Here is a 25,782-nt window from a genome sequence, read left to right on the forward strand (position 1 = left end):
AATTCAGTTTCTTTATCATATGCTACAAGATCTTATTCAAATGGCAGTTTTCCACACAGATCATTCCAATGAATATCTGTCAGTTGCATAATTAGTTGCTAACATATCAAATGCACTTAAAAATGCCTTCACGTTAATCTCTTTTCAGGAGATGAGGCTCGCTTTCCATAAGCTTTTCTTCAACATCATTCAGCTGGATGATAACTTTCTGGTTTTCTTCAGTAGTTTTATTTTTCACACATCAACTTGGTCAACAGTTGTCCAATTGCTCATGCTCTACTAACTGAAATCCTGACATTAGCTTTTTGTAAATACCACCTGAGATGTCTTACTGTTCCATTGGTGGGTTTTAACATTTGGGGAAAAAAAGAACGATTAGAAAGAAGACTGAACTTTTCAGAGTTCATAAAGCTATAAGTTTGCATTTTTTATATTTGCCAAAATGACAGATGTTAATTCTGGGGAAAGTGATACAATTCTCCCCCATTCTAAGTCAATGGCATATCTGAGGGAGAAGGGAATAGAATACTATAGAAAATTAGAATGAGAGGGCTTGTGGCTTGTTGTACAGTAAGGACACACACATGGACAAATTTGGCCAAATGACCCATTTCCATACCATGCTATATAATTCTATGCAATTCTACCCATTATGTGTCGCACCCAGAGTTGTACATCTAAGTTCCCATTACTCTCCCCCACCACCATGCTCAGAAGCACCCTCTACTGCATCACAGATACGTTTCTATTTCCCAAACCAGGGATCTAAAATATACTAGTCACTAGCCAACTGCTTACAACAAAGAACTTGGTAGTGTCAGCACTCAACTGATGCAAGACCTCAAACTGTTCTTCTGACTCCTAAGTGACATTGTGGTTTATTGCAAATCATGCTGTTTTGTGCTGCAGGGCTTTGAAAAATGGTCAACTGCACTGCATACAAGAGTAGCAAGTGCTCCGTGAATGGGATACAACTTGCCACAAGGGGAAGCTGAAAAAGATCATTCAACAATGTCAAAACAGTGTGAAGCAGCAATAGACAAAAAGAAAAAAAAATGTTGAGCTATCTTGCCTCACTGGAGTTCAGATTCTCATAAATCATACTCAAAACTGTACAGTGCTCTAGTTAGGCTGCACATAGAGCACTATATCCCATTCAAGTCACTGTTATGTAAGGGGGATGTCCAAGTCCCAGAGGCAGTACATAGGAAGATGATCCCAGTTTAAGAGGAATGACCTATGAACAATTAGACAAGTTAGCGCTCTTCAAATTTGAGAGGGAATGGCTCGGAGGGTGACATCTAGGGGTATACAAGACTTTAATTGGGATTGATAATGTAAATCATGAACATTACAATACAGATACCCCAGAACACAAGTTCAGGTTAGCAAAAGCAATTTCAGGACAGATACCAAGAAATATTTCTTTACCAAGAGGGTAATTATCAACTAGAACAGGTTACCAAGAAAGGCTAGGCCAGTGAGCTCATTTTTAGAGAAAAAAAACTCAATACTGTGACGAAACATGGTGGGGTGGGTATTCTGAAGGATGAGATCAAATGGGCAAAATAATTTTTCTAATCTGAAATCTTGTGCGATTGGTATTCCCTAATGAACATTGCAGGTGGTATAATTCTTGGTTACTGTAATATTCTACAATTAACAATCTAGTAATGTAATGCAATTATTCCAAAATATACATTTACAATCTGATTTGCAGCCGAGAAGCACATTTTTTTTTATCCTTGCAGTTTTGCCACTTTCCAGGTACTGGCAGTCAGCGCGATCCAAATACAACTCTGTGACTTGCTACCCGCCTGCTGCTATTCTCCCCTTCACAGCCTGTCAACAGGACAGTGATAGACTCAATAATTCATCATAGTGTCACACCAATTTGATTTGGAGAGGGGCAAAAATAGGGCAGACATTAAATATATTAAACAGTATTAAGTATAAAGCCATTTTGTGGCATATAAGGCAATATTATCTCACTTAAAATGCATTCAGAATAACAAAATGCTTCTTTAGTTGGTAGGAAAAAAGTGGCATAAATAAGCAGCTTCTAAGCTGTGATATATGCTGATGGACACACAGGAAGAGAAAAATCCCCAAAGCCCTACATCGACCTTCATAGTCTGTCAATGGATGCAAAGCTCACTGCTGTTACCAACCTATCACTGATATAACTGTATTAGGTTTGATTATTGATGCATATGTAAAAGCAAATGAAAAAAAGATTTAAAAATGGCCTGACTTCTCAATTCTGTACGAGTTAGAAGCAGATTCAAACATAAAAATGATGTCGATTTATTTTCTTCTCGATATCTTCAGATAAGAGGCTTTGCAAGATTCAGGACAGCTGTGAAAGAGATGTTATCATAAATCTTCCAAATGTTTTGCATAATCTCATATAATCTTCTTTAAAAAGTCTCAAATCTTAAATGACAGAGTGATACATAAAATTAGCTTGGTATCTCAAACTCAACTGCTATTTATCAGAATCTCCTAAACATAAACTTCAAGTGTTAAAATCTCTGTATCATTAGTAACTGGAAATAGTTTGATATGAATTTACTGAAGGTTGGCAGTACATGCAAACTTGCCTTGAAACATACCATACAATGCCAAAAAGATGCAGAATTTTTGGAAACAGCCTGGGCTGTTTGAAGAAAATGGCCTGGATCATCCAATGGAAAACATAAAAGGCATCAAACTCGTTTTCCATTAATGTAGTGTATTTAGCACTATCTTTATATCAGGAAAATCCCATTATAAACACACAAAGCCTTTACACTTAGCGGCAAAAGGAATTTCACCCCAAAATGTTATTCTTCAATTTTGATTTAACATCGAAACAGCGAAATACAATGTGCTTTTGTACATGCAGATGTTCATGATATGAATAGATCTTACACCACCACCAAGATACCAGATTGGACAGATGTAGACAGTGAACAAAGGTGACCCTAATTCAGCCACAATGATTTTGGGTCAGCAAACCAACACATAACTACAGACCTTGTTATGCATCTTGCTGCACAGAAGATAGGTGAGAAACAGAGTTTTGAGTGAGGAGCTGGAGGAGTGAGAAACGAGAGCTGTGAGTGCACGGGATAGTCAATCCTTTTTATTAAAAAAAACTCATTCTGGGTGGAAGCAAGTTAAGATTTAAAGGGAGAAAGGAATTTAACGTAATTCAGGAGCAATCATCAAGTTGAAAGTTAAACTGACGGATTCAAAGGTAATGTTTTGTAGTTTTCAAAAATGTTGTCGAAAGTTCAACATTATGTCCTCTCCTCTTCCCCACATCCCCTCGCCCTTCCCTCCCCAGACTCCAACTGGCACTAGGATTTCCAAGACATGTTTAACTTAAAAGCTTATTTGACTTTTCACTGTGAACTGTAAGTGCAGCATTCAAGGAAGCATGTGTATATATATTAAGTTACACCATTTCTGATGGTATGTTTTTTTTAGGCCCTAGAAAACTACTTTTTATTCTTCAAAAAGGAGCTTCTGTAAAACAAAAAAAATCCAATCTCACTTGAAGAAATTAAGGTTGTGAGTTTACAATCAGTTTATACAACCAATACATTTACTAATCAGACGTTTAAGATTAAAATGTTAAAAAAACACATAATTTCAAATGAAAATGAAGGTGACCATCATTCCAATCATATATTTCAATATAACATAGACGAGATGAGTAAATGTTACTTTAATGCTGAATTACATTTACAAAAAAANCCTGCTGACAAGGACCCACCTTAAGACCATGAGTGTATCAAGACAATTGAAAGTACACATGCAAGTACTGAAAGCTTTAAGACGGAATCTGTAGCAAATCAAGGTGATCATACAACAACAAAATTACATTTATAGAGCGCCTTTCACATCGGGAGGACGTCCCAAAGCACTGAACAGTCAGATGTCGGGGCCCAAGTATGGGGCAGGGGTGGTGTAGGGGTGAGGGAAAGCAGAGGTGGGAGGGAGACCAAAGGCACGGTTGAAGAAAAGGTTCTTGAGACCGGCCTTGAAGGATGTAAGGGAGGAAGTGAGGCAACAGGACCGTGGGATGGAGTTCCAGAGTGTGGGGGCAGACAGGCTGAAAGCCGGGCCACCGATGGTAGGGCGGGAGACATAGTAGGGCGGGAGACATGGAGCAGGCTGGAGCCTGATGAACGGAGGGAGTGGGCAGGTTGGTAGGGAGTCAGCAGGTCAGAGAGATAGAAGGGGGCAAGGCCATGGATGGCCTTAAAGGTGAGGACGAGGATATTGAACTCGATCCTTTGGGGGATGGGGAGCCAGTGGAGTCGGGCGAGGGTGGGAGTGATGGAGTCACGGAGCCTGGTCCGTGAGAGTGCACGAGCTGCGGAGTTTTGGATGATCTGCAGCTTGTGAAGGGAAGAGCTGGGAAGGCCGATGAAGAGGGAGTTCCCGTAATCAAGCCTTGAGGTGACGAATGCATGGGTGAGGGTTTCGGCAGCCTTAGGGGTGAGGCAGTGGCGGAGTCTGGCAATGTTGCGGAGATGGTGGTAGGCAGTGCCGGTCATGGCGCGGATATGGGGGAGAAAGGGCAGTTCAGGGTCAAACAAGACACCCAGGTTCCTGACTGGCTTAGTGAGGTTGAGTGTGCAGCCATGGAGGCTGATGCTGCCAGTGCCTGAGGTACATGTAAATGGCATAGTTACAAAAGAATGTGAAAAATAGATCAACACATCTAGTGCATCCAAATGCTTGGTTTGTTGTAAATAATATAATTAAAATCATTTCACTGATTTTTTTAAAAAAATCATTATGTAAACCTTTTTTTAAAAAAAACCTTCAATTGTTGTGAAGTTTAACAAGAATTAAGGAACAAGATTTAATTTCTGAAGAAGTGACGGATGTAGTTTCTGCCAAGTTACTGAAAACATAAATGTAAACTCACAGATATAAATAAGACACAAAGTAGGCACATACCAACTTACTTTGAGCCGGTAAATAACAGCTTTTAGGAAGAAATTCCAATATAGAGAACAAGAAAAAAAATTATAATAGCTGACCTTAGTCAAGTAAGACTCCACTCTGTTGGTAGAAGACATTCCATCTACCACTGGACTTGGGAAGTTACCTCCAATGCTAAAGTTTCTATTAAATGTTCCCATATTATTGCCAATATTAGCCATTGCGCTCTGGAGTTGACCCATGTCCAGTGCAGGAGTCGCTGTCAAGCTTCCATTCATAATGCTGCTGGCAATCAAGGATTTACTACGCTGGCGTTCATTAAGCAGCTTCGTATTGGCTTCTGACAGCCTTTCATTTGCTCTATAGAAGAGAAATAAAGAAGATATCAAATGATAAAATTGCTGGTGACAATGCCCCTTAAACACTGGATAACTTCAAATGTCAGAAGAGGATCCCATGGATATTTTCTCCATGTGAAGCTCGACATAGTGTAATCGTGATTAGGGCAAGGCAGCCAATCTGAGGTGTAAACGTGAACAGTGTTGTTAAAACGCCATAAACTATGGGTTTTATTTAGGTACTTTTAAAATAAGTGTGAAAAGTGTTCACAGGCTTAATTGCTCCATTCAACATGTAGTTGATTGCTAGCTGTCTAAGTGGGCATTTTATATTTTGTTGTTAGAAGTCAGTGATTTCGATGAGATACAATTCCACTAGGTAGGTTGTATCTACACCAATATCCACGTACCACAAGACTTTGGGCTGCTCTTGGAAATGAGGTACATTGACAGGCTGAATTACAGTGGCTGTGTAGAAGTGCGTTTAAAACAAAGGCAATTTGTCGGATACCAGTTGTGAAAAAGTAATCTTCCCTAAACTTAATTTGTTCAATACTTAGCTTTGACTTAGAAGAAACTTTTAAGCCAGTATCCTTAAGACAGCGAAATATTTAAAAAACCTGATGAAGTCCAGCATGCAGATAGCAGCATATTAATTATTGAAATAAAAAGTATTAGTGTGCCCCTGTTCCTCTAAATAAACATGAGATTGTTAATATTACTAACTCATGAATAAGACAACTAGCAAAATAGAATTAGCCTTAAGAAATTCCTGTAAATATGAGAAAGTAAGCATTATTGCCTATAAATGTATTGTACATTTCAACAGATGTACCATCCGAAGAAACAAGGCATTCAATACATGTATCATCAGTCAATGGAGTGTGAAAGCAGCTCGAAAATATCAAATTTTGGATATAGCATGTTCCAGCAGCTGCGAGGAATGGGTTCCATACAATAGATCACATGATTGTACCAGTCACCCTACTGGGTCTTTTGACTGCTCTGGGAGTGGGAGTTGTTCACATTGCAATGGCAGCTCCTTAGGAACAATGTGCGAAGAGTTTACCATTATGCCATTGGTGCCAGGGAGAGCTTATTCCCTGAGTTGACATGTTCCTGTGAATATGCAAACCTATAAGTGGTTTTACCTTTGTCTGCATTCCTACATGAACTTGGCCAACAGTAGCTATTCCTTTTTGGATGTAACCAACACAATTATTGGACAGGAAGTTGTGCACCTTCAAATAATTTGAGATTAATGGAACAACTAGTTGCAGAGGGGATGTTTGAAATGAAAGAGGCGCCCAAGGATTAAATCTATCAACCTCAAGGGATAAGTGAGCTGTTAAACTTTCATTTTGATGGAAAGTGAGTACTTCATTAGACCATATTTGCATAAATACACAGTCATTACAGTTTAAAGTAAAATCCGTGAAAGGTTTTGAGACGCTAATGGCGTGATAAGGCACTATATCAAATGCAAGGATTATATTATAGGCACGGACTTCAAATCGTGCCACTTTTCAAAAGGCAAGTTCATTGAGTTTGCAAACATCTATGTCAATTTTTTTGTATGTTATATAATGAATGAACCAAGACAATGTTCGTTGATTTTGGTTCTGATTGAACATTTAAATGTCTATTGGACATGTAGATTTTCTAACACATATGCATTTCAAAATAAAATTTAATTGCACTGACTCAAGATATTTTTTGTCTTGATAATGTTCTACTGTCAATGGATGCCGAATGCATAACTCAAGCAGCTGAGATGAAATGACACTTCATGACGCCTTGCCCAATAGGAATGAAATCTAGATATGCACATGGTGCATGCTCACTATGTCAAATGGGGCATTCTGCAGGATGACCAAAAAGTCGTGATAGCTACCCTATTATCTAAGAAAAAACAAAAATATCATTTTTTTTAAGACTTGTTAGACATTGTAATGGTATCGCGACTTTTTTGATCACCCTGTAAATCAGTTTGAATATCTGAGCATCAGTCTGCCTGAGGCATGCCCATGAACTGTTGCGAGGGATTAACAGCTTGCTGCACTTGTCCATGCGTTCATCACCTCTTGACTCGACTTTTCAAATACCTTCTTTGCCGGTCTCCCCAGCTCCACCGTGCACAAGATCCAAAAAACTGATCCCGCAAACTTACCCGTACTAAACTCCGTATCCCCATCACACCAGTTCTAGCCAGGCTCAACTGGCTCCACATCGGTGAACAGATTGATTTCTAGATCCTCGCACTCATTTTCAAATCCATTCATGCCCTGGCACCTCCCTACCTCTCCGACCTACTTACCCCTAACCCACTGCTTCCACTCAACTGGCTCTGGCCTTCTGCGTGTCCCTTCTGCCCTCCGTTCCACCATCGGTGACCGAACTTTCAGCCACTACGCCCTGAAACTCGGGAACACTCTTTCTCTATCCATTTGCCTTGCCCCTTCCTTCCCTATCTTCAGATCGCGCTGGAAGACCTTCCTATTCGACCGTGCCTACAGTCACCCCCCTCTCAGCAACATGCTCTACCACTGTCAAGCTCTCTGGGACACAGCCGTGTCCCACAAACAGTCGTAGGTTGAAAATGACCAATTTATTATTGTTTTGGAGGGATTATTATTAGGCGTGTGGAGTAAGGAAACTTGCCCAAGGTTTCACCCTGCCTAAAATTGAACCCAGGTGTCTTGCTTGCAAGGCGAATGCTCTAACCACTGAGCTACAGGATTCCACTATATATGCATGCTGCCTATCCTCCTCTGCACTCAACAGAGAATATGTTCCTGCTTTCATCCTAACGCAAAGTAAATGTACATTATCCCAGAGTCTTAGATGAGTTAAATTATGATAAAAGTCAGATTCATAGGTTGCATTAAAAAAAGTCCAGTACCATACCGAAATTGAAATCTAAGTTCTAGGTTATTTACACTTTCAATTTTGCATTTACAAGCTTAGCTTTTTTTGTGTAGAATTTACTAAACAATGATAGGAACTGACACAAATAGGCAGCAGAATGCTACTTTATTGCTATTGTATGTGAACCACTTGATTTAAACTGGATTGTAGAAAGTCATGAAATTTGGACTTTCGTCGACTCCTCTTTGATGTTGTCCTCATTGCCTTTGGTATTTTTTAAAAATACGTCAATGCTGAATAACACAGCTCCTTAATGCTAGACCTCTCTGAACCGCAGAAAGACAAATGAAGGATGCAAGTGATCCAGGGTTATCTCACCTGCTGAATCTATTGCAGTTCACATGCACTGAAAATAACTGAGTAATTTCATGCAGGTCATCAACAAGCAGTGGCACTAGATTTGACTTGATTCACTCTCAGTGTTCTCTCTTGTAAAAATGAAGCATCATGTTAGAGAGAGCTTTCTCTCATTATCACTGTTTGAGAGCTCAAATATGTGGCATACTTCATTCTGCAGATCTCATTCATAATACAGCTATCGGATGTATTTCCCAGGCACTGGAAAATTAAGTTTCAATTCTGTCTCAATTCTTTTTCTACACATGAGGAATGGAAAAATAGAGGAAGTCTCGAGACTTGTAAGGAGTTTTTTTTAAAATCCCAGTTAAGTACCATGCTCTTTCCTAACTTGCCTTTTTATTGATAAGATAAATTTGTTCGTGGTACATATTTGGGAACTTTTTTTAAAAAAGAAAAAGTTTTTTTAAAATAGAAATAAACTTGCTTTTTTCCCCCCACCAAAGGTACATCTCTGAGCAGATTTTGATATTAACATTCTGATACAGATGGTTTGGAAGTTAGGAGTCTGCCATATCAAAGAAGTGGGCTGGGAATGTGATCTAGCCATCATGGATTAGATTAATCTTTCCACTGAAATCTGGTTAGGTAATGCATGTAATAATCTTCAATGGCTCTCATTTTTCTGTGTTCTGCCTCCAATCTCACTGCTTCTGTTTACGATGTTTGTCTAATCACTCCTTCTGATCTCTGCTGTTCTCTTTATGTCCTTTTATGCCATTATTGTCCCTGTCTTGTTTTTAGGATCTTATCTCTGCCTCCAGTCCTTTCGCTTCTGTTTATGGCATCTCTTATGGTCTCTGTTGTCCCTCTTTGCTTTTCCACTCTTTCTGTCCACTGGGAAAAGAAAGGCATATCTGCATAAAGGACTTCTTAGAACAGCACAGTACTCAACTAATAAATCTGGATACAAATATAGGACAAAATGTGTTCTAAATGCATTAATACCAATCTATCAAGACTACAGATCCCAGTATGACTCATCTATGATTTCTATAGTTAATAATCCTTGCATTTAATACAGCGCTTTTTCATGTCTTCTAGATGTCTCAAAGCGCTTTACAGAATATGTTGTAAAGTGAATTGACTGTATATTTGTGGGCAAAATGCGGCAGCCAATTGTGCACAGCAGTGTCCCACAAACAGTCGTGGATTGAAGTGACCAATTTATTATTATTTTTTCGTTGAGGAATTATTATCAGGTATGTGGAGTAAAGAAACTTTCCCAATGTTTTGACCTGTCGGGAATGACTTGTGAGGCCAGTGCTCTAACCACTGAGCTAGCTAAAAGTTGGACCTAAAAGCAACATTTGAATGCAAGTTCATGTTGAATCGATGCTAAAAATGAGGTACAACTGTGGTTCTCAGGGTTCCCTCAGATAGGAACAAACAAATCAAGTTTTAAAGCAGATTATTCCAAGCAAATATATTTAAAAATAATTGGGCAGTCCATTATTGAAGATTTTAAATGTTACTGGAGAGCCACTTACACTTTCATCTCTTCTATTTGTATTATCTATTAACATAAAAAGCCAAAAGAGAGTGCCCAATTGTCCAGCGCCTTGGGACGTCCTCCCGACGTGAAAGGCGCTCTATAAATCAAATCTTGTTGTTGTTGCCTTGATAAAAAGTTAGCTCCTTCTTTGAAACCGCAGGAATTTCTAGTACCAGGGTAAATTTTAAGACAAGAGAGATGACTGTCTTCTGCAAACAGGCAATCTTAAACTATATTATTTGCACAACACCCACAACATAAGCTTTCATAAGCAATGTTGCCCCCCACCCCGAAAAATACTCTGTTCTGCTTATCTTGGAAACTGTACTTTATGACAGGGATGCGAAAAAAAAGAACAAGAATAGGAGTTAACAGTAAGAATAAGTTACTCCACATAAAGCATTTGCATCCATGAAAAATAATTACACAAACTAAAGATTACTGAATTAGTGTATAATGGAAAACCTTGAATGGCACAGGAGGCTTTTTTTGGGCAATTCCCCTCTTCGATTTCCTCCCCTAACCCGTCCTCTTTAGCAGCTTCAGGTTCATCATGTGATGCAGCTTCACTTGTATTACAGCACTCCAGTACCTTATCTAAGCAACCATTCTTCATATACAGTGTGTGCTATCTACAAAATGAACTGCAGCAATCATCATCAAGTAAGCTATCGAAGCAGCACAGATGAGCAAGCCCTGTCCCTAATTCACTTCCAGGCATGTGTACGTACTGCCAGCCATGTTCAATAATTCATAATCTGCAGCAAAACTGCTGTATTTTGATCCCTCCCCAAGGTCTCCCTGGGATGCAACGTTCAAAGAAAACATACCTGATAATGCTGGGCATGTCCGCAACAATCCAAGGCATTGTTTATTCTTGACCAATCTGGCTCATCAATAAGAGTGAAAGTACAGACATGCAAATTCCTGCTGGCCAAACCCTAATCGGTGGGACTAGCTGGACAGATACTGTGAAACTTACCAGAGCCATGTGAAGTAACTTGAAAACCTAGAGCCAATAGCTCTGAAATGCTCAGGTGCACATTACATGATGCATTCATCAACTGAGCCATCAATGCGTTTCAAGTTATCATATACTACAATCTTACCTATCAAGTTTAGCTGCAAGGGATTTCCGCGATTTTAATTCCTCGGTGTACAATTCCTTGTACCTCTCAACTTCTGACTGTGCTGATTCTCTGAGGTTCAAGCTATCTTGTTGTGAAGATCTGACCCTAGTCAGCTCTGATTCCAGGTCTCGTATTCTCTGCTCTAGTTGGTTTCTAACAGTACCTTCATTTGTGGCTCTTAGTTGTTCCAAGGCTTCTTGGGAAGCCTGCTGAGTCTGAACAGGTAAGAGTGAAACAATATATTAGCAAAACAAGTTTATTAATTTCAAACTTTAATTTTTATACAGAAATTATATTAGTTATAACGATATTGAAATAAGATAATTACATTAATAAGAGGCAGAATTATTTCATGACTCAACTTTCCTTATCATGTTGTCAACATTACTCTAAATATTAGTCCAACTAGATGATCTCATTAAAAGAAAGGCTCCAACTCAACTGTAATGGCACCAAATCAGAAATCTTCTATTTCATATTACTCCTCTTTGCCCGACTTCAGATAGTAACTGAAGACTTTCCTCTTCAACCGTGCTTATGGTTGGCTACCTCCCCTTTCATCCCGGCTCAGCATTGAACTACCCAAGCGTGGTTCAACTGGCGGCCCATGGGCCGCATCTGGCCCGGACAGTTATTTTATCTGGCCAGAGACCATTTCCAACATTTCTATTTCCGCTCCCTGGTGAATGTTTTCCATGTTCACCAGGAGATGGTGGTTGAGAGGGTGCAGCGCGGAGAGTGAAAATAATGCCGGTGGTTTCTGTAGTCTGTCAGGATGGCAAGCGTGTCTCTTACCAACCACAGACTTGTGCCGCTGCAGATAGTGACTGCCGGGCGACTGATTGGGAGAGAGATTGAGAGGAGAGAGAAGAGGGAGAGAGGTGGGAGAGGTGAGAGTGTGTGAGAGAGAGGTAAGAACGGGGGAGTGAGAGAGAGAGATTGCGTGAGAGAGGCTGGAGAGAGTGATTGAGAGAGTGTGGAGAGAGAGAGGCTGAGGGGGGAGGGAGTGAATGTGAGAGAAAGAAACAGAGAGGTGGAGATTGAGAGAGAGTTTGAGAGGGGATAGAGAGTGTGTGCATGGGAGAGAGGGGGAGTGACACAGAGTAATTGAAAGAGGAAGAGAGTGTGTGATAGAGAGGAGAGAGAGTGAAAGGGATGTGAGAGAGTGTGAGAAGAGGCGAGAGAGAGTAATTGAGAGAGAATGCATGAGAGAAGAGTGTGTACGAGAGTGTTTGAGAGAGGGGGTAGAGAGAGCGATTGAGGGAGAGATAACTTGAGAGAGAGGGTCCTATGGGGAGAGAGAGAAACAAAAAGAGTTAGAGCAGAAAGAGAGGAGAACTGAGGGCAGCGTTTCATAGTTCACTACGAACAGGACAGACAATCAGAGCTTCCCTCGGCCACCCACCGCTGGGGGGAACCAAGGACAGACACTGATCGACACTGTGGTTCCCTCTCAGAAAGCTACCTCTTTCCACCATTCTCACATAGAATAATATAGGATAAAAAGTCAAATCAAGATAACTGCACGATTATTTCTATTGTCAATCCTCATATTAAACCAAACCCACCTGCAAGAATAAGTTAACTTCTTCCAGCTTCTGTTTAATTTCCTTACGCGCGTGTTCTTCTATTTCCCGCTTGTATTGTTCCATGTGACTATGATCCATCACGTTGGTTTCAACCTGACGCTTCAGTCTGGCCACTTCATCCTCTAGATGCTGTTTGCTTTTTTCCAGTCGATCATGGTTCCTCTGTAAAGACCTCATTGAAGCGACCTGCTCAATCTGTTCCTGACTGGCAGATTCCAAACGTCTACACTTGACATATTCTACTTCCAGCTGCTGGGACAATTCATCTACCTGTGAGATGTATGGAGAAATTAACATCACAAAATGGGTTTGAAAATGTGTTTTTACCCAGTTATAAAACTTGATAGTTTGATGCTTTTGTGTAACTTATCTTTTTTGTTACTTATTTTAAGTTGTGCAGCAGTTAGTCATTACACTGATCACAGGCAGATGACATCCATTATTTAATCAATCTGGGTGTGCACAAAGGATCTATGGAATCTATTAAATACCCATGTGTAAATACCCATGTGCATAGAATTGCAAGTGCCTTTAATGATATAATTAACAACCAATATTTTCATTATGATAACCCTTGCTTTCGATAAACTATCTCATCAGATTGTCTCAAAATGCTTTGCACGATTTACTATAAAGTATAGTGCCTATGAATTTTGTAGGTGAATGTGGCAGCCAATTTGCACACAGCAATGTCATACAAATAGCCATGCTATAATAAATGACCATTTTTATCTGGAGGATTATTGTTCTTTGAGTAGTGCTAACGTCCAACTGAACAAGCACATAGGACCTTGATTTAATGTCTCATCCAAAGGACTGTATCTCTGACAAATGCAGAGCACCCACAGCACTGTATTGCAGTGTCCATCTAGACTATGAGTCTCAAAGTACTAATATAATGCTTGAACCCACAACCTTCTGCTCTAGAGGCAAGAGTACTGCCATCTGAGACAGGCTGGCAACCTAAATTAAGATAAGTGGTGAGCGAGTACTAGAATTAAAAAGGAAACAATTACATCTCAGAGAATCAGAATCCATTCCCTTTCAATCTGACCATAGTACAGAAATCCTAACAAAATAATTTGCAATTTTTTCCTTTACTATCCCTCCTCTATTTATTGCAGTATGACTTAAAATGAATGCATTACCTGTAGCCTGAGGGCAGTTTGATTGAATGACATTTGAGCTGCCATACTTACATGCACATGTACACTAAATGCTGTCTCCCCACTAGTATAGGAAAACAAGCATTATTACTACAAGCTGGGATCACTTTGATCACACTGTCTGAATTTTAAAACCATCACTAATTTTAAACAGATTTGAATGTTTCACCATAATTATGTAAAATATACTCGACAAAATATACCCTATCTTTTTAACCAATATTTCCAGTTAAAATGCTTCCAGGCTTTAGGCCATTCAAATAATACCAAAAATCAGACCTCCTGCACTAGAGTTTCTGCCAATGACCCTCTGTTCGACCACAAACAATTCAGAGTGACTAACCACATCATATTTTCTCCTTGCTTCCTGTGGAGAAGTGCTTTCCATTCCTGATGGTATAACACACATCAGGACTTTGAAATGTGAGGACTTATGGTCTGTAAATTTGTTTTCTTCTATAGCACATCAAAGTGCCCAAAGTCATTTTACATATGATCCTTAATGCATCAGATAGACAAGATTTCCAACATCATTCTGGTATGGCTCCAAGCAGAGGTTCTAAAGGCCACAGGGAATTAAACCATCATATTACATATCCCTCATTTGCATTCTTTATGACCATGCTACAAAGGCTACAGATGAATTTTTTCAGAGGTGCAAAAGTGGCATCACCTTGCTCTTCAACTTATTAATAGTGACCTCGGTTTCAGAGTGTCGGTGATCCAGTTCTCCCCGTATACTGCTGAGTTGGGAGACAAAGCCTCCATTCTCATACTCCTTCAGTTTCTTTTTGGTGCCTTTCAACAGCGTTCTCATTCTGTACAGCAAATATAATCAGAGAGTCAGTGACATTTCTCTACAACAACAACTTTTGGATTCAATTTAAGTATTTTTTTGACGAGCAGTTCCAGTCTGAAGCATGAATGCAGCAGACACTTGCCTCTGTGGTCCTTAAGATCTTGAGAATAAGCAGTCAGTAACTGAGAGAAAGCTATACTGTACTGCAAGATCTTAGGAGTTAATTTTGTTTCCTAGATTATAAAACTAGCAATCCCTCTTTTGCTTCTTTATGAGTGTTTTTTAAAAAAATGATTTATATATTCATATCAAGCGAGCTGCTCCGTTTTTAAAAAAAACTGCTGGTGGGAAATAATGTCTTATGGAGTTCTACAGAAACAGTAGACATTAGACAGATATTTCTAGCTCTCACCACGTGTGTTTGACTATTGTGTGGGATGTGGGCAGGTGGGGGGGGGGAAACAATGGTCTTTTAGCAGATAAAAAGGTCTTGAAATTGATATTGCTGAAGATAGAGCATACACAGAAGTGATTTTGCTGGGTTAAAACTTGGTTATTGTGAAGTAGAACATTGTTGTTAAAATAAATGCTGTCTTGCATTGGTTAACAAAATGACATTGTGCACATCTTAAAACTGTTAGAGAACGAAATATCATACCGGCTTAGTTCTTTTTGAAGCTCAGCATTTCTTTTCATTTCTTGATCCAGTCTGGTTTCCACTGATCGCTTACCCTCGGCAATTTTTTTAACTTTTTTCTTTTCACTTTCAATCTTTAAAAAGAAGATTTAATTGTTTGGCAAAAGTTGCAAAATGTGCTCTGATTCAGAAAAACATTTAATTGAGTAATTATTCGGGCAGTAATCCAATAAAGTGGGCAATAACCATGAAATCGCTTGAAATTGTTCTCTGCTATTGGTTATTTACAATGTAATACTTCAAATTTGTGGTAGAAGGAAAGAGAAAAGGATACTTTATTTTTTGTTAAGTTTGTGTGCCAGCAGCATATGTCAGCGCAAACACAGGAACATCATTTCCTGAGGTTCACCGAGTCTGACACTATTGTAGGTTTACCCCCCAAAAATCTACATATAATGACTGAAACCAGTTTTTTTTACATATATAAGATAAAGAAGTATGCATATTGTGGCACATCAAACACAGAATGTCTCAGTAATCACTTGCAGTTGCTTGACATGCATTTCTGATACCCAAATGTTCAATGTTACATATTGAAACAATTTTCCATATCACTGGGCATTGCTGTTACACAGCGTATAATCTGTTAGTCTTTAAAACAGGAATTGCAGATTCCTCAGCTCAATGATAATAACAAACGAACATTTTTCATATCCTGCATTATACAACAGTTATGCGGAGTGGTGAATAAAGAGTGGTTACAAATCTCCAGTTAAAGGTTATCCTATGTATATTATATTTTCTATGATACATTTTGAATAGACAATCTTAATTTCTGTTTGTAAATCTATTCTTTGGAATGCCAACTTTATTTTGAATGTCATTTAAGGTTGCAATGCCCAATAAATGCAGCCAAGAACCCATATTTGACTAAAATTCTTAAGCCATTCTGTGAAAAGATAATATACTTAAAAAAAGTATGAAGTAATCAGTCATCAATCAGTAGCTTCTATCTCGTACATCTATTGTGTAATATGACACAAATACAATGTACAAATACAAATGATACTGTTACTTTAACTGGAATTAAATTTTGGTGGGTTAAATTTCCTTTTAGCTACACTCACAATGCAAGGATAAACATTGAAACCTCTGGAGAATACAATCATAACTGTTGGTAGCTGCAGGTTTGATTGAAGGAGGAAAGAGAATTTTCCCATAGCAGCTTGCAGAAACGCCAAAAACCCAGACTGAAGGTTCCCAGGTAAGATTTTGAATTAATACAAAATATCCATGAATTTACACTAGGAATCTGAGGTTGATGTAATTTAACAGAAATGATGAGCGACCACCTCAAGTAGCTGGTCACACTGCTTTGGTTTTCACTGGACTGCTCTTTAGTTTTATTTTTGGTGTCACCATAGAGTGCACAAGACAATCTGTTCTTTACCAACATTAAACATTTCTCCAGAACCCAAGGAATGATTAATTAAGCACATATATTTTATACGCTTGCTCTGCAATGCTCTAAATCAGGTGTAAATCAGGCCAAATCACAGAAATGTTAAAATTGCACATTGTTGTTATTCCTAATGAAGACTACTTTTATTTTTTTTCCTCATTGTGATGACTTCTTTTAAGAATTAATGTTGAACTATTGATATCTCTAAAACTGATAGAACTCACTCGTGAAACATATTGGATATGAAATTCACTGCGCCAGCATGAAATCCATGTAACAGTTTGGTTTTGCATTCAAAGAAATTTTAAGTAGAATCTTTGACATTTTATACAATATTTTAATGAGACTTGATAAAACTAGAGAAATACTGAGAATACAGACTAGGCTTAATTTGCTTCCTGTTCTGCCCTAGTTACCTGACTGGCCAGTTCATCTTTCTCTCTGTCCAATTTAGAAAGTCGGAGTCCTAGTTTAGATCGAGATTTCAATTCTTCTTCCCACAGGTGATGTGAATCTTTAGCGGTTTGTGACAACACAACTTGCTTTTGTACCTAAATGAACACACAGACAAACTTTGAATCATCTGTTCATTAAACTCCATACAGATCACATCAACATAAGAAATTTGACAAAAGTTGAAAGGTATGAAAGATTTGCAAGTCAAATTTAAATAGTTCTTCTCATGAATGTTCCTTTATGAACATCTGAAATAAATTACATTTTAAGGCATTTAACTATTTCAATTTTCAAGCCAAAAGAATTAGAGAGCGTTTATTCTCTTTGACCGTGCCTTCAGCTCCCCTCTCAACTCTCTACCCCCTCCTTGCTCCCTCCCTTCCCTCACCCTGACCATTTCCCCCCTGTTCGGGTCCTGACCCAACTGTCCAGCGCCTTGGGACGTCCTTCTGACGTGAAAGGCGCTCTATAAATGAAATCTTGTTGTTATTTATTTGCAGCACTAAGAGGTCATTATCTCCTTTCTGATATTGTGCTACTCTAACTGAGGCTATCTAACTTTAATCTCATTTCCTGCTCTTTTCCTCTCAAGTTAAAACAATTAATTTTGCCTCACATTTATTTAATGCACTTTTAGGATGGTTTTATATTCTAGCATCCCTCCGATTTTTTCTGGAAAAAGAACAGGTTACTCGAATGCACTAGATGCAAGATATACTAATTACTGTAATGACAAATGCTTTTGAAATTAAATTACGAGAAGCTTCAAGTAGCTTTGTTTGGCGAAACAATAACAATGCACTCTGCTGGTTTGCTCATCGAAAGCATCCAGATTACATATAACACCAAACCTCCATACCTCCTGATTAAGCTGTTCTTCCAAGTTGACCTTTACTCCTTGTAAACTTGTTACCAAGTCTTCAAGCCGACCACGAACCTAGCAAGAAAAGATTGGATAAATAACCAATGAATAAGACCACTGTGGTGCCCCTTGTGTTAACTTGTGAATGTTGCACTACTGCATTGTAGCAAGGCTATAAATAAGAACTAGAAAATTCATGCTTTACTGAGAAGGGGGAACCTGGAACGCTTCACCAACAGTGCTAACTGGTAGGGATGGGCAAAACAATCTGAACTTTTATTCAAAATTAAAAAGTCATAAAATAGTGAAAATAAATTCAATGTGAAATGTTTCCATTTACAGTACTTAATTTATTTTAAAAATATTTTGCTTTTCCCTATAAAATCAGCAACAGTTCAGCTTTACCTTTTATTTAGCAAGCTTTTTACATTTACTTGTCAAAAAACACATTATTATTACTTGTTTCTCCTTTTCTTGATCCAGATTATCAGGGGTTTACTAAGATTCTCTAAAGACATATACAGACTGATATGAGTGAGCAAGATCATCCCTTGTTGGGGCTCCTTCCTATATATAGTACAGTAATGACTTGGACATGAATATATCAGCTTTGGAAGGACAAGCCAAGGGTAAAAGGGCTTAGATATGCGGAAAGGTAAACTTGGTTGTGCAGTAAATTCCCAATTACTCGACCCTGGTTTAACTTGTCACAACAGTACCACTTAAGTCATCATGCTGTCAATGTCTTGGCCATATTTATTTAACTCCTGATAACTCGTCACCTCAAAGGAAAAAGAATTGGTAATGAGTTATCCGGAGTGGCAAGTTAGACATATGTATAAATAAATGCTTCCAGGATATTGACAGCATGATGACTTAAGTGAAGCCTGAGTCGACCTGTTTCCCCTTTTAGTGGCGAGTTATCAGGAGTTTACTGTATTACTTAGAGCTCAGGAGGTCAAGAGGTGATTTGATCGAGGCATTTAATCAATTGGGATTTGTAAAAGGACGTCCGCAGACTCTGCTGGGTGGCTACAATAGAAGTAAAGCAATTTCCCTGCCCAAATTTCACAGTGCAACATCACCATCTATTGACAACAGAAAACATTACCAGAACAAAAACAAAACTTTAAACTAACAAGTCATCTGCTCACTTGAAAGCTAGTTTTAACTTCCTAATTATGGATCCAAAATACTAATACATCAAAAAATGGCCCATTTCCATGGAAGAGATAATACCTTAGGTGTCAGCCTGATTGAGTCAGTAACACTTCTCAGTCAGAAGTTTCATGTGGGTTTAGACGAGACATTTAAACAGAGGTCCTGTCTGCCTGTTCGGAGGATGTTAAAAATTCTATGGAGCTATTCGAAAAAAGGGAGTTTTTGTACTGGTGTCTTAGCCAACAAACTACCTGTTAAAATTGTGAATTGAATTCACATCAGAAATAATGCCTACTTTAATAACTAATTCCACTTTGGTAAGGGGCACACAAAGCATTGGAATGGTCCCCATGTTTTGGGGGTAAAGGAGAAATATTAGGAATTTTTTTTAATAAACACAGCAGGTTGTTGATTGTTAGGGTGTGGAATAATAATAATAATCCTTGCATTTGATATAGCGCTTTTCACATCTTCTAGACGTCTCAAAGCACTTCACAGAATATGTTGTAAAGTGAATTGACTGTATATTTGTGGGCAAAACGCGGCAGCCAATTGCACACAGCAGTGTCCCACAAACAGTCATGGATTGAAAATGACCAATTTACTATTGTTTTTGTTTTTTGGAGGGATTATTATTAGGCATGTGAAGTAAGGAAACTTGCCCAAGGTTTCGCCCTGCCTGGAATTGAACCCAGGTCTCTCGTTTGCAATGCGAGTGCTCTAACCACTGAGCTACAGGACTCCACAAATGCCTGGCTGGGTGCACTGGTCTAAGCAGGATGCATATTAGCTTTCAAGAAGGAAGACATCTTTTTTTTTAAAAAAAGGGGTAATTCAAAGAGATCTGGGGGAAAACACAGGTATGAAACTGATGAATTGCTTTTTCTTAGATGTGAAAGGTTGATCGGCTTTCTTCAGCTGTAAAGTTCTATAGTTGTATGGAGAGAAGCTCTCGTGCTGAAACGCTAGCCAAGGCAATTTTGTAATAAGATTAGCTACTCCTCGCTTAACAAAATGTTAAGGTCCAAATTAACAAACAGAGCAGACCCCTAACAGATCATCCACAGTACAGTTTGGTGACGAATGCTAAAAAGGATTTAGTTTTCAGAGCTGGAGATAGCTGTGTATGGGCTGGAACTTTCCCACACACCCCCGAATTCCACTATCTGAACCATGGCGCAAGTGGTAAATGGAGCACAAATCTTATGCTACCTCTTTTCTGGCAGATTTCAAGAGCACTAGGATGTGCGCAGTGACAAATGTTCTCTTTCAAAGATTCAGATATAAGTTGAATGCCTCACGCTCCTGGATTGGAGGCAGAAATATGGTTGGCTTTACTTTGAGAACATGCTCACATTAAGGCACATTAAACTGGTCTGAGAAGCTGCAATATTAAAACAGGAAACTGTTTCATAGCTGCTGCACAGTGATTCTTTTTGCACACTAAGGTCATGTCTTCCTATGTCATTAAAGTGCCAAATCATGATCCATAGAATAAAGGAGCTGTGGAGCTAGTGAGACAGAACATCAACATGTAGTTTTATTACAGGTAGTTATTCTGAACTAAATTCATGCATTTCAGCGTCTTCCCCTGAGATAGAGTGAAGTGCACCATACACAAGTTAGGAGCTAATATTCTATTTGTTAGCCAATCCAAGATTTAGTAATTCCCACTTAATGAAGAGTTACTGCATAACATCTTACAACATGAAAACAAATTAAATTCCCAACACCTTGCAAAGCCTAAAAAAGTACACACCCAAAACATCACAATCGATAAATTTGGAATTGACCATAAAGAGAACAGATGAATTTAAAAGGTTAACAAAATTGTGCAGCATTATATTAACTTCTGCAAACTGTGCGGGGAAAGAAAACAAGTTTTTATTCCCCCACACTAAGTTCGGCATTAAGTTTAATTCTGAAAGCTTTCTCAAAGTAATTCATTAATTGAGAGCAGTGTTTTTATTTGGTCAGATCACGAAGACTTCTAAAAGGAAATAATCAAAGTTTCCTGCCCCTAAAAGGAAAACTGCTTTTCCAAATCATGCACAAAAAGCAGAAGTTGGGAAGCAAAAGTGCTGATTTGAAAATTCTCAATAAATTTCAAGAAATGTTTTTATGACACTGAACTAACGTAGCTAGACTAATTTAATTTCATACCAAGATTTGAAAAATCTTAAATAGGTAGTTAACTTATAAGAACAATTTCAAGCACTTCTGCTTCAAAGATAAGACCATGACATAAATCTTATTGCACACTCAGTTAACTTAACACTGTCCCATCCTACCTTCAACCCTTTGAGTCAATAAAGTCCTTTCAAAAAATATTTTCTGTAAATTTGTAATGCTGATTATAAAGTAATATTTGGGAAAATTACTTTAAATGCAGCTTTTTCAGTGATAAAATATTATTTTCGATTAACTAAAAATTATAATCTTGCTGTACTTTTATTTTGATGCAGTCAAAGGGTTCAATTGGTGAGATCTGCATATGGAGGGAAGAGGCAGAAAGAAACTACAACTACAGCCAATCTGTGTTCAAGGGTATTTACTGCAGCCACTAACAGTAGTATCTTCATAATGGCCAACAATCCTCTCTGTTGTGTAACCTGGACTCTGCAAAACAGACTGAAATTAGTGCATGCTACAAAGTTTGCTTGTAAGCTTTATATGTTCTCTATAACCCAATATCCTTAAACTGCAAGTAATTATCTGAACATCACTAACACAATAGCAACCAAGTATCAACCACAATAGTTTTAGAGGCGTTACTCTAACTTGCATTCACAAAATCATATTTTACTTAAGGACAGTATCTACTATCGACAGTGCAGCAGTCACAATGGTATTGTCAGATATGTATACTTACTGAAGCCGTCTCCTGGAGCTCTTTCTGTAGCATTTCAGATCTGCTTGTCTTCTGCTTTACAAGAGCCTCCAATTTTGCATTTTCAATCTCCAATCTGAAATAGTAGGATGAGGCAGACAAATGATTTTGCTTCAAAATATTCAAGGGTAAAACAAACCCTTTTTCATGCGTTTAAATTAGAGAGTACATTCTGCCTCATATCCAATAGGAAATTCTGGGTATATCTACTAAATTGGAAGATATTATACAAATTTGAAGAACTTAAGCTATTTCTTTGACTCAATAGGAGACCTGATGTAAAGCTTCTCAGTTCCACTATAATTTTAACATTTTCAATTGCTATTTCCTACCGTTGTACATGTTCCTCGAGTTGTTTTGCACCCTCCTTTGATTGTGAGGAGACGGTCAAAAGTTCTTGCATTTTCTGAGAACTCGCAATCACCTGGTGTTCTTTTTCATCCAGAGCGTTCTGCAACTCCTGGATTCTCCGCTCAGAATGCACATGCTTCTCCTCAGTGTTTTGCAACTGAAGAAAAAAGATACTAGATTGAATAGGAAGACTAAATAAATATTTGCTGTTCAATCAATTGTTTGTGCAGAGTATTGATAAAGGGTAGTACATTTTCAGAGGTGCATGTGTGAGAAAAAAAAATCCTTTCGAGAAAGGTACTCTCATGGGCTGAGCAACTCATTCAGTATTACAAATCCCATTACAGTATTTGTAGCCTGGAAGAATATAGTCACATACTGTAACTCGGAACTTTGGAGATTGCTATGATTTGCGTATCTGTAAATCATGGTTATTTTACTTACCAACAACAATAGGACATGTACACCATTGGTAGAAAATGCAAATTTCATTCAACTCCATTTATCACATAAGAGACCATGTGTGGCTTACCTTACTTTTCAATTTATCTAATTGCTTCTGCATACGTGTTTTTTCTTCTTCCAGTTCATTACGGTAGCGGGTGGTGACCTCCAGTGAAGCCTCTGACATTGAGAGTTTCTTCAGTGCATCAGCTAGTTCTTGTTGATGTTGCCTCAATATACTCTGAAAACAAAATTTCCCCAGTTGTCATCAATTTACCCATGCAGACGTGGAGGATAATAAATTAAGTATGAAAATTAACTAAGAAAAAAAATGGGAGATACTCTGAAATATGAAATTAAATAGGCAAATGTGAAAGGTTAATGTTATTAATGTTAGTTCTCCAAAAGGTTTGAAGCTTTTAGTTGTTAGTGTTATTATAAAAGATATAAATCTCTATTTGTCCTATACTGTACTTAAAACACAGCATCCCTGGTCCAAATCCCTGACTATCCAGCAGCTTGGGATGTCCTCCCGACATGAAAGGCAGTATACAAATGTCATTTGTATTAAGCACTCTGGGACGCTACCCTGCGTAAGTGGCACAAGCTGTTGTTGATTTATTGTTGTTGAAACAGTCAAGATGAATTTACAGAGAAAGGTTCACCCCCAATTTCCCTTTGCCATCATTCTATTTTTTTAGACTTTTCTCTGTATTATGTAACCATTCTAATACTATATTTTGCCCGAGTCTCCATTTTAGAGGTGCAAGCTGCATTGATATTGCCTTGATGTTTTCACAAATTTATCTCTTGATCCTATCTTTTGGAAAGGTGAAGAAACAGACTGTTGGGAGAGTCAGTTTCAAACCAATGGCATCTCTTTTTTGTCTCTTCCGATCAACTTTATAAAACATTACTGTACCACCAGTCTCCCAGTTCTAGCGTTTCATGTTGAAAAACAGTTTGGAGAACATTCTTATTCAAACTCAAACTTCCAGTTCAATTCTCCTCAATAGCATAGTACTGTTACTGCTTTCCCAGATCACCTCATGAGAGTTGGAGGAAGGAAACATCAACAGAGTCACATTTATCCCTTCATCACAAAGTAGCTCAGACCAGTGGCAGGAAGTCTACAGCCAAGACATCTGAATCCCACCCAAGTGTGAGGAACGAAAATAACTTAAAAAGTACATTCTTAACTTAATATCTTAAAAAGCAATTTCTGTTTTTGTTTCAGATTTCTAGCATCTGCAGTATTTTGCATTCTCCATAGATGCTGCCTGATCTGCTGAGTGTTCCTAGCGACTTCTGTTTTTGTGTTAAAAGTACATTGTCCATCTATTATTATATTTTCCAGATATGTTTTTGGTCATGTTTATTTTGTGATAAAACTCCAACCTTTTAACTGAACAGATAATCTGAGAAAAATCTCCAACTTCAAACAACAAGAAACAATTTGTTATTGAGCTTTTTAACCACCACACTACCTCTCTTTCGGTCTTCTCATTTTCAAATTTATAGATGTGTTCCTTTTGCTCATTGTTCCTGATAATTAATTCTTTATTCCTCTCTTCGATCAGATTGATCTGCCGCTCACTGTCTCCTCGAAGCTTAGAAAAGATGTCACTGAACCGTTCCTGAACATCACTAACTGCTTGTTCTTTTTTAATTCCCTTATTGTGCGCATCTTCCAATTGCTGTCGCAGCAGCATGTTGTCACTTTGAGTTTGTGCTAATCTCTCCTGCATAGACTCCTGGCGTACTGTGTATTTGCTCATCTGTTCTTTCTCTAAATGAAGAGCATGTTCCAGTTCCTTTGTACGAGCCAGACTCTGATTCAAGTCCCTCTGAACACTCTCTAATATAAGGTTTTTCTCAGTCAGGGAAAGTGTTGCACGATGAGACTCATTATCAAGGTTATTAGCCTTAGCTTCAGCTTTGCTCAGTTGCTGTGACAAACTGTTAGTGGTTTCACGGAGATTGGAGATTTCATGGTTCCGCTTCTCATCTAAACGAAGCCATTCGTCGCGTTCTCTTTGGAAAGTCTTTTCGCCATCACCTTTTGCTGTTTGACTGAGTTCAATTTCCTGAAGTGCTGAGTTCAAACGTGAATGCATGATTTCCATGTCAGTCTCTAGTTTTTCTCTGTTTTGCTTCTCACGTTCCAGCTGGGATGCCAGCATCGCAGTTTCAGTCTTCAGAGCATTAAGCTGTCCATTACACTGCAAAGCTGTCTGAGTCAAAGCTTCTTCATTATCCTTCAAGTCCTTTTTCAGGTATTCCAGCCTTTCCTTCAGTGCCTCATTCTCCTCCATATATTTTCCTTGTTCCTCCTGATTCCGTGCACGCACACGATCTAGTTCGAGTTTGAGCACGGACACCTCATCCTGTAGTGAACAATTCTGTTGCATCAAGTCCTTCTCTCGTTCATTCGTTTCAGAAAAATGAATTAGAGCCTTCAATGCAAAGAACAGTATAACGATTAACAGCTATAATACAATATGTTAAACAGGTACTACATACTTAAATACTATGCAATTTATTTTCACCTTTTTAAACAAAAGCTGTACACCATTCTACTAAGTTTTGCTTTTATTTCCTCTATGTCAAGAGTACAGAATATAAGTTATAGTATGAAGCACATCTAGTTGATGACAGGAGTTGCTATTTGCCACTCAAATTACGAATCACCATAGTCAACCATATTATGGATATTCTGCACAAAACATTCATTGAAGTAAAGAGCTTTGAGTAATTTGGGTTTTCTGGAGTT

The 25,782-nt window shown here is 38.4% G+C and overlaps 1 protein-coding gene across 8 annotated transcripts in view; it reads right to left on the minus strand.

Annotated features, from left to right (window-relative positions):
• The window catches only part of si:ch211-272n13.3 (ankyrin repeat domain-containing protein 26), a 64,630-nt gene that overhangs the window by 2,114 nt on the left and 36,734 nt on the right, over window positions 1-25,782 (minus strand). For 5 of the 8 annotated variants that reach the window (XM_042334802.1, XM_042334799.1, XM_042334803.1 and 2 more), the window contains 12 exons: window positions 24,497-25,465; window positions 23,098-23,250; window positions 22,547-22,722; window positions 22,197-22,290; window positions 21,893-21,943; window positions 18,161-18,238; window positions 17,262-17,396; window positions 15,405-15,517; window positions 14,621-14,765; window positions 12,761-13,051; window positions 11,172-11,407; window positions 5,043-5,304 (listed from right to left, as the gene is read on the minus strand). In XM_042334802.1, the coding sequence (XP_042190736.1) occupies window positions 5,043-5,304; window positions 11,172-11,407; window positions 12,761-13,051; window positions 14,621-14,765; window positions 15,405-15,517; window positions 17,262-17,396; window positions 18,161-18,238; window positions 21,893-21,943; window positions 22,197-22,290; window positions 22,547-22,722; window positions 23,098-23,250; window positions 24,497-25,465 (2,703 nt within the window). Of the gene's footprint in view, window positions 1-3,018; window positions 3,077-5,042; window positions 5,305-8,902; window positions 9,405-11,171; window positions 11,408-12,760; window positions 13,052-14,620; window positions 14,766-15,404; window positions 15,518-17,261; window positions 17,397-18,160; window positions 18,239-21,892; window positions 21,944-22,196; window positions 22,291-22,546; window positions 22,723-23,097; window positions 23,251-24,496; window positions 25,466-25,782 lie in introns of those variants that run through there. The other 3 variants (XM_042334804.1, XM_042334805.1, XM_042334801.1) reach the window with 3 other exon arrangements.

Source organism: Callorhinchus milii, unplaced genomic scaffold, assembly GCF_018977255.1.
Source record: "Callorhinchus milii isolate IMCB2004 unplaced genomic scaffold, IMCB_Cmil_1.0 Scaffold5, whole genome shotgun sequence".
Classification (NCBI taxonomy): domain Eukaryota; kingdom Metazoa; phylum Chordata; class Chondrichthyes; order Chimaeriformes; family Callorhinchidae; genus Callorhinchus; species Callorhinchus milii.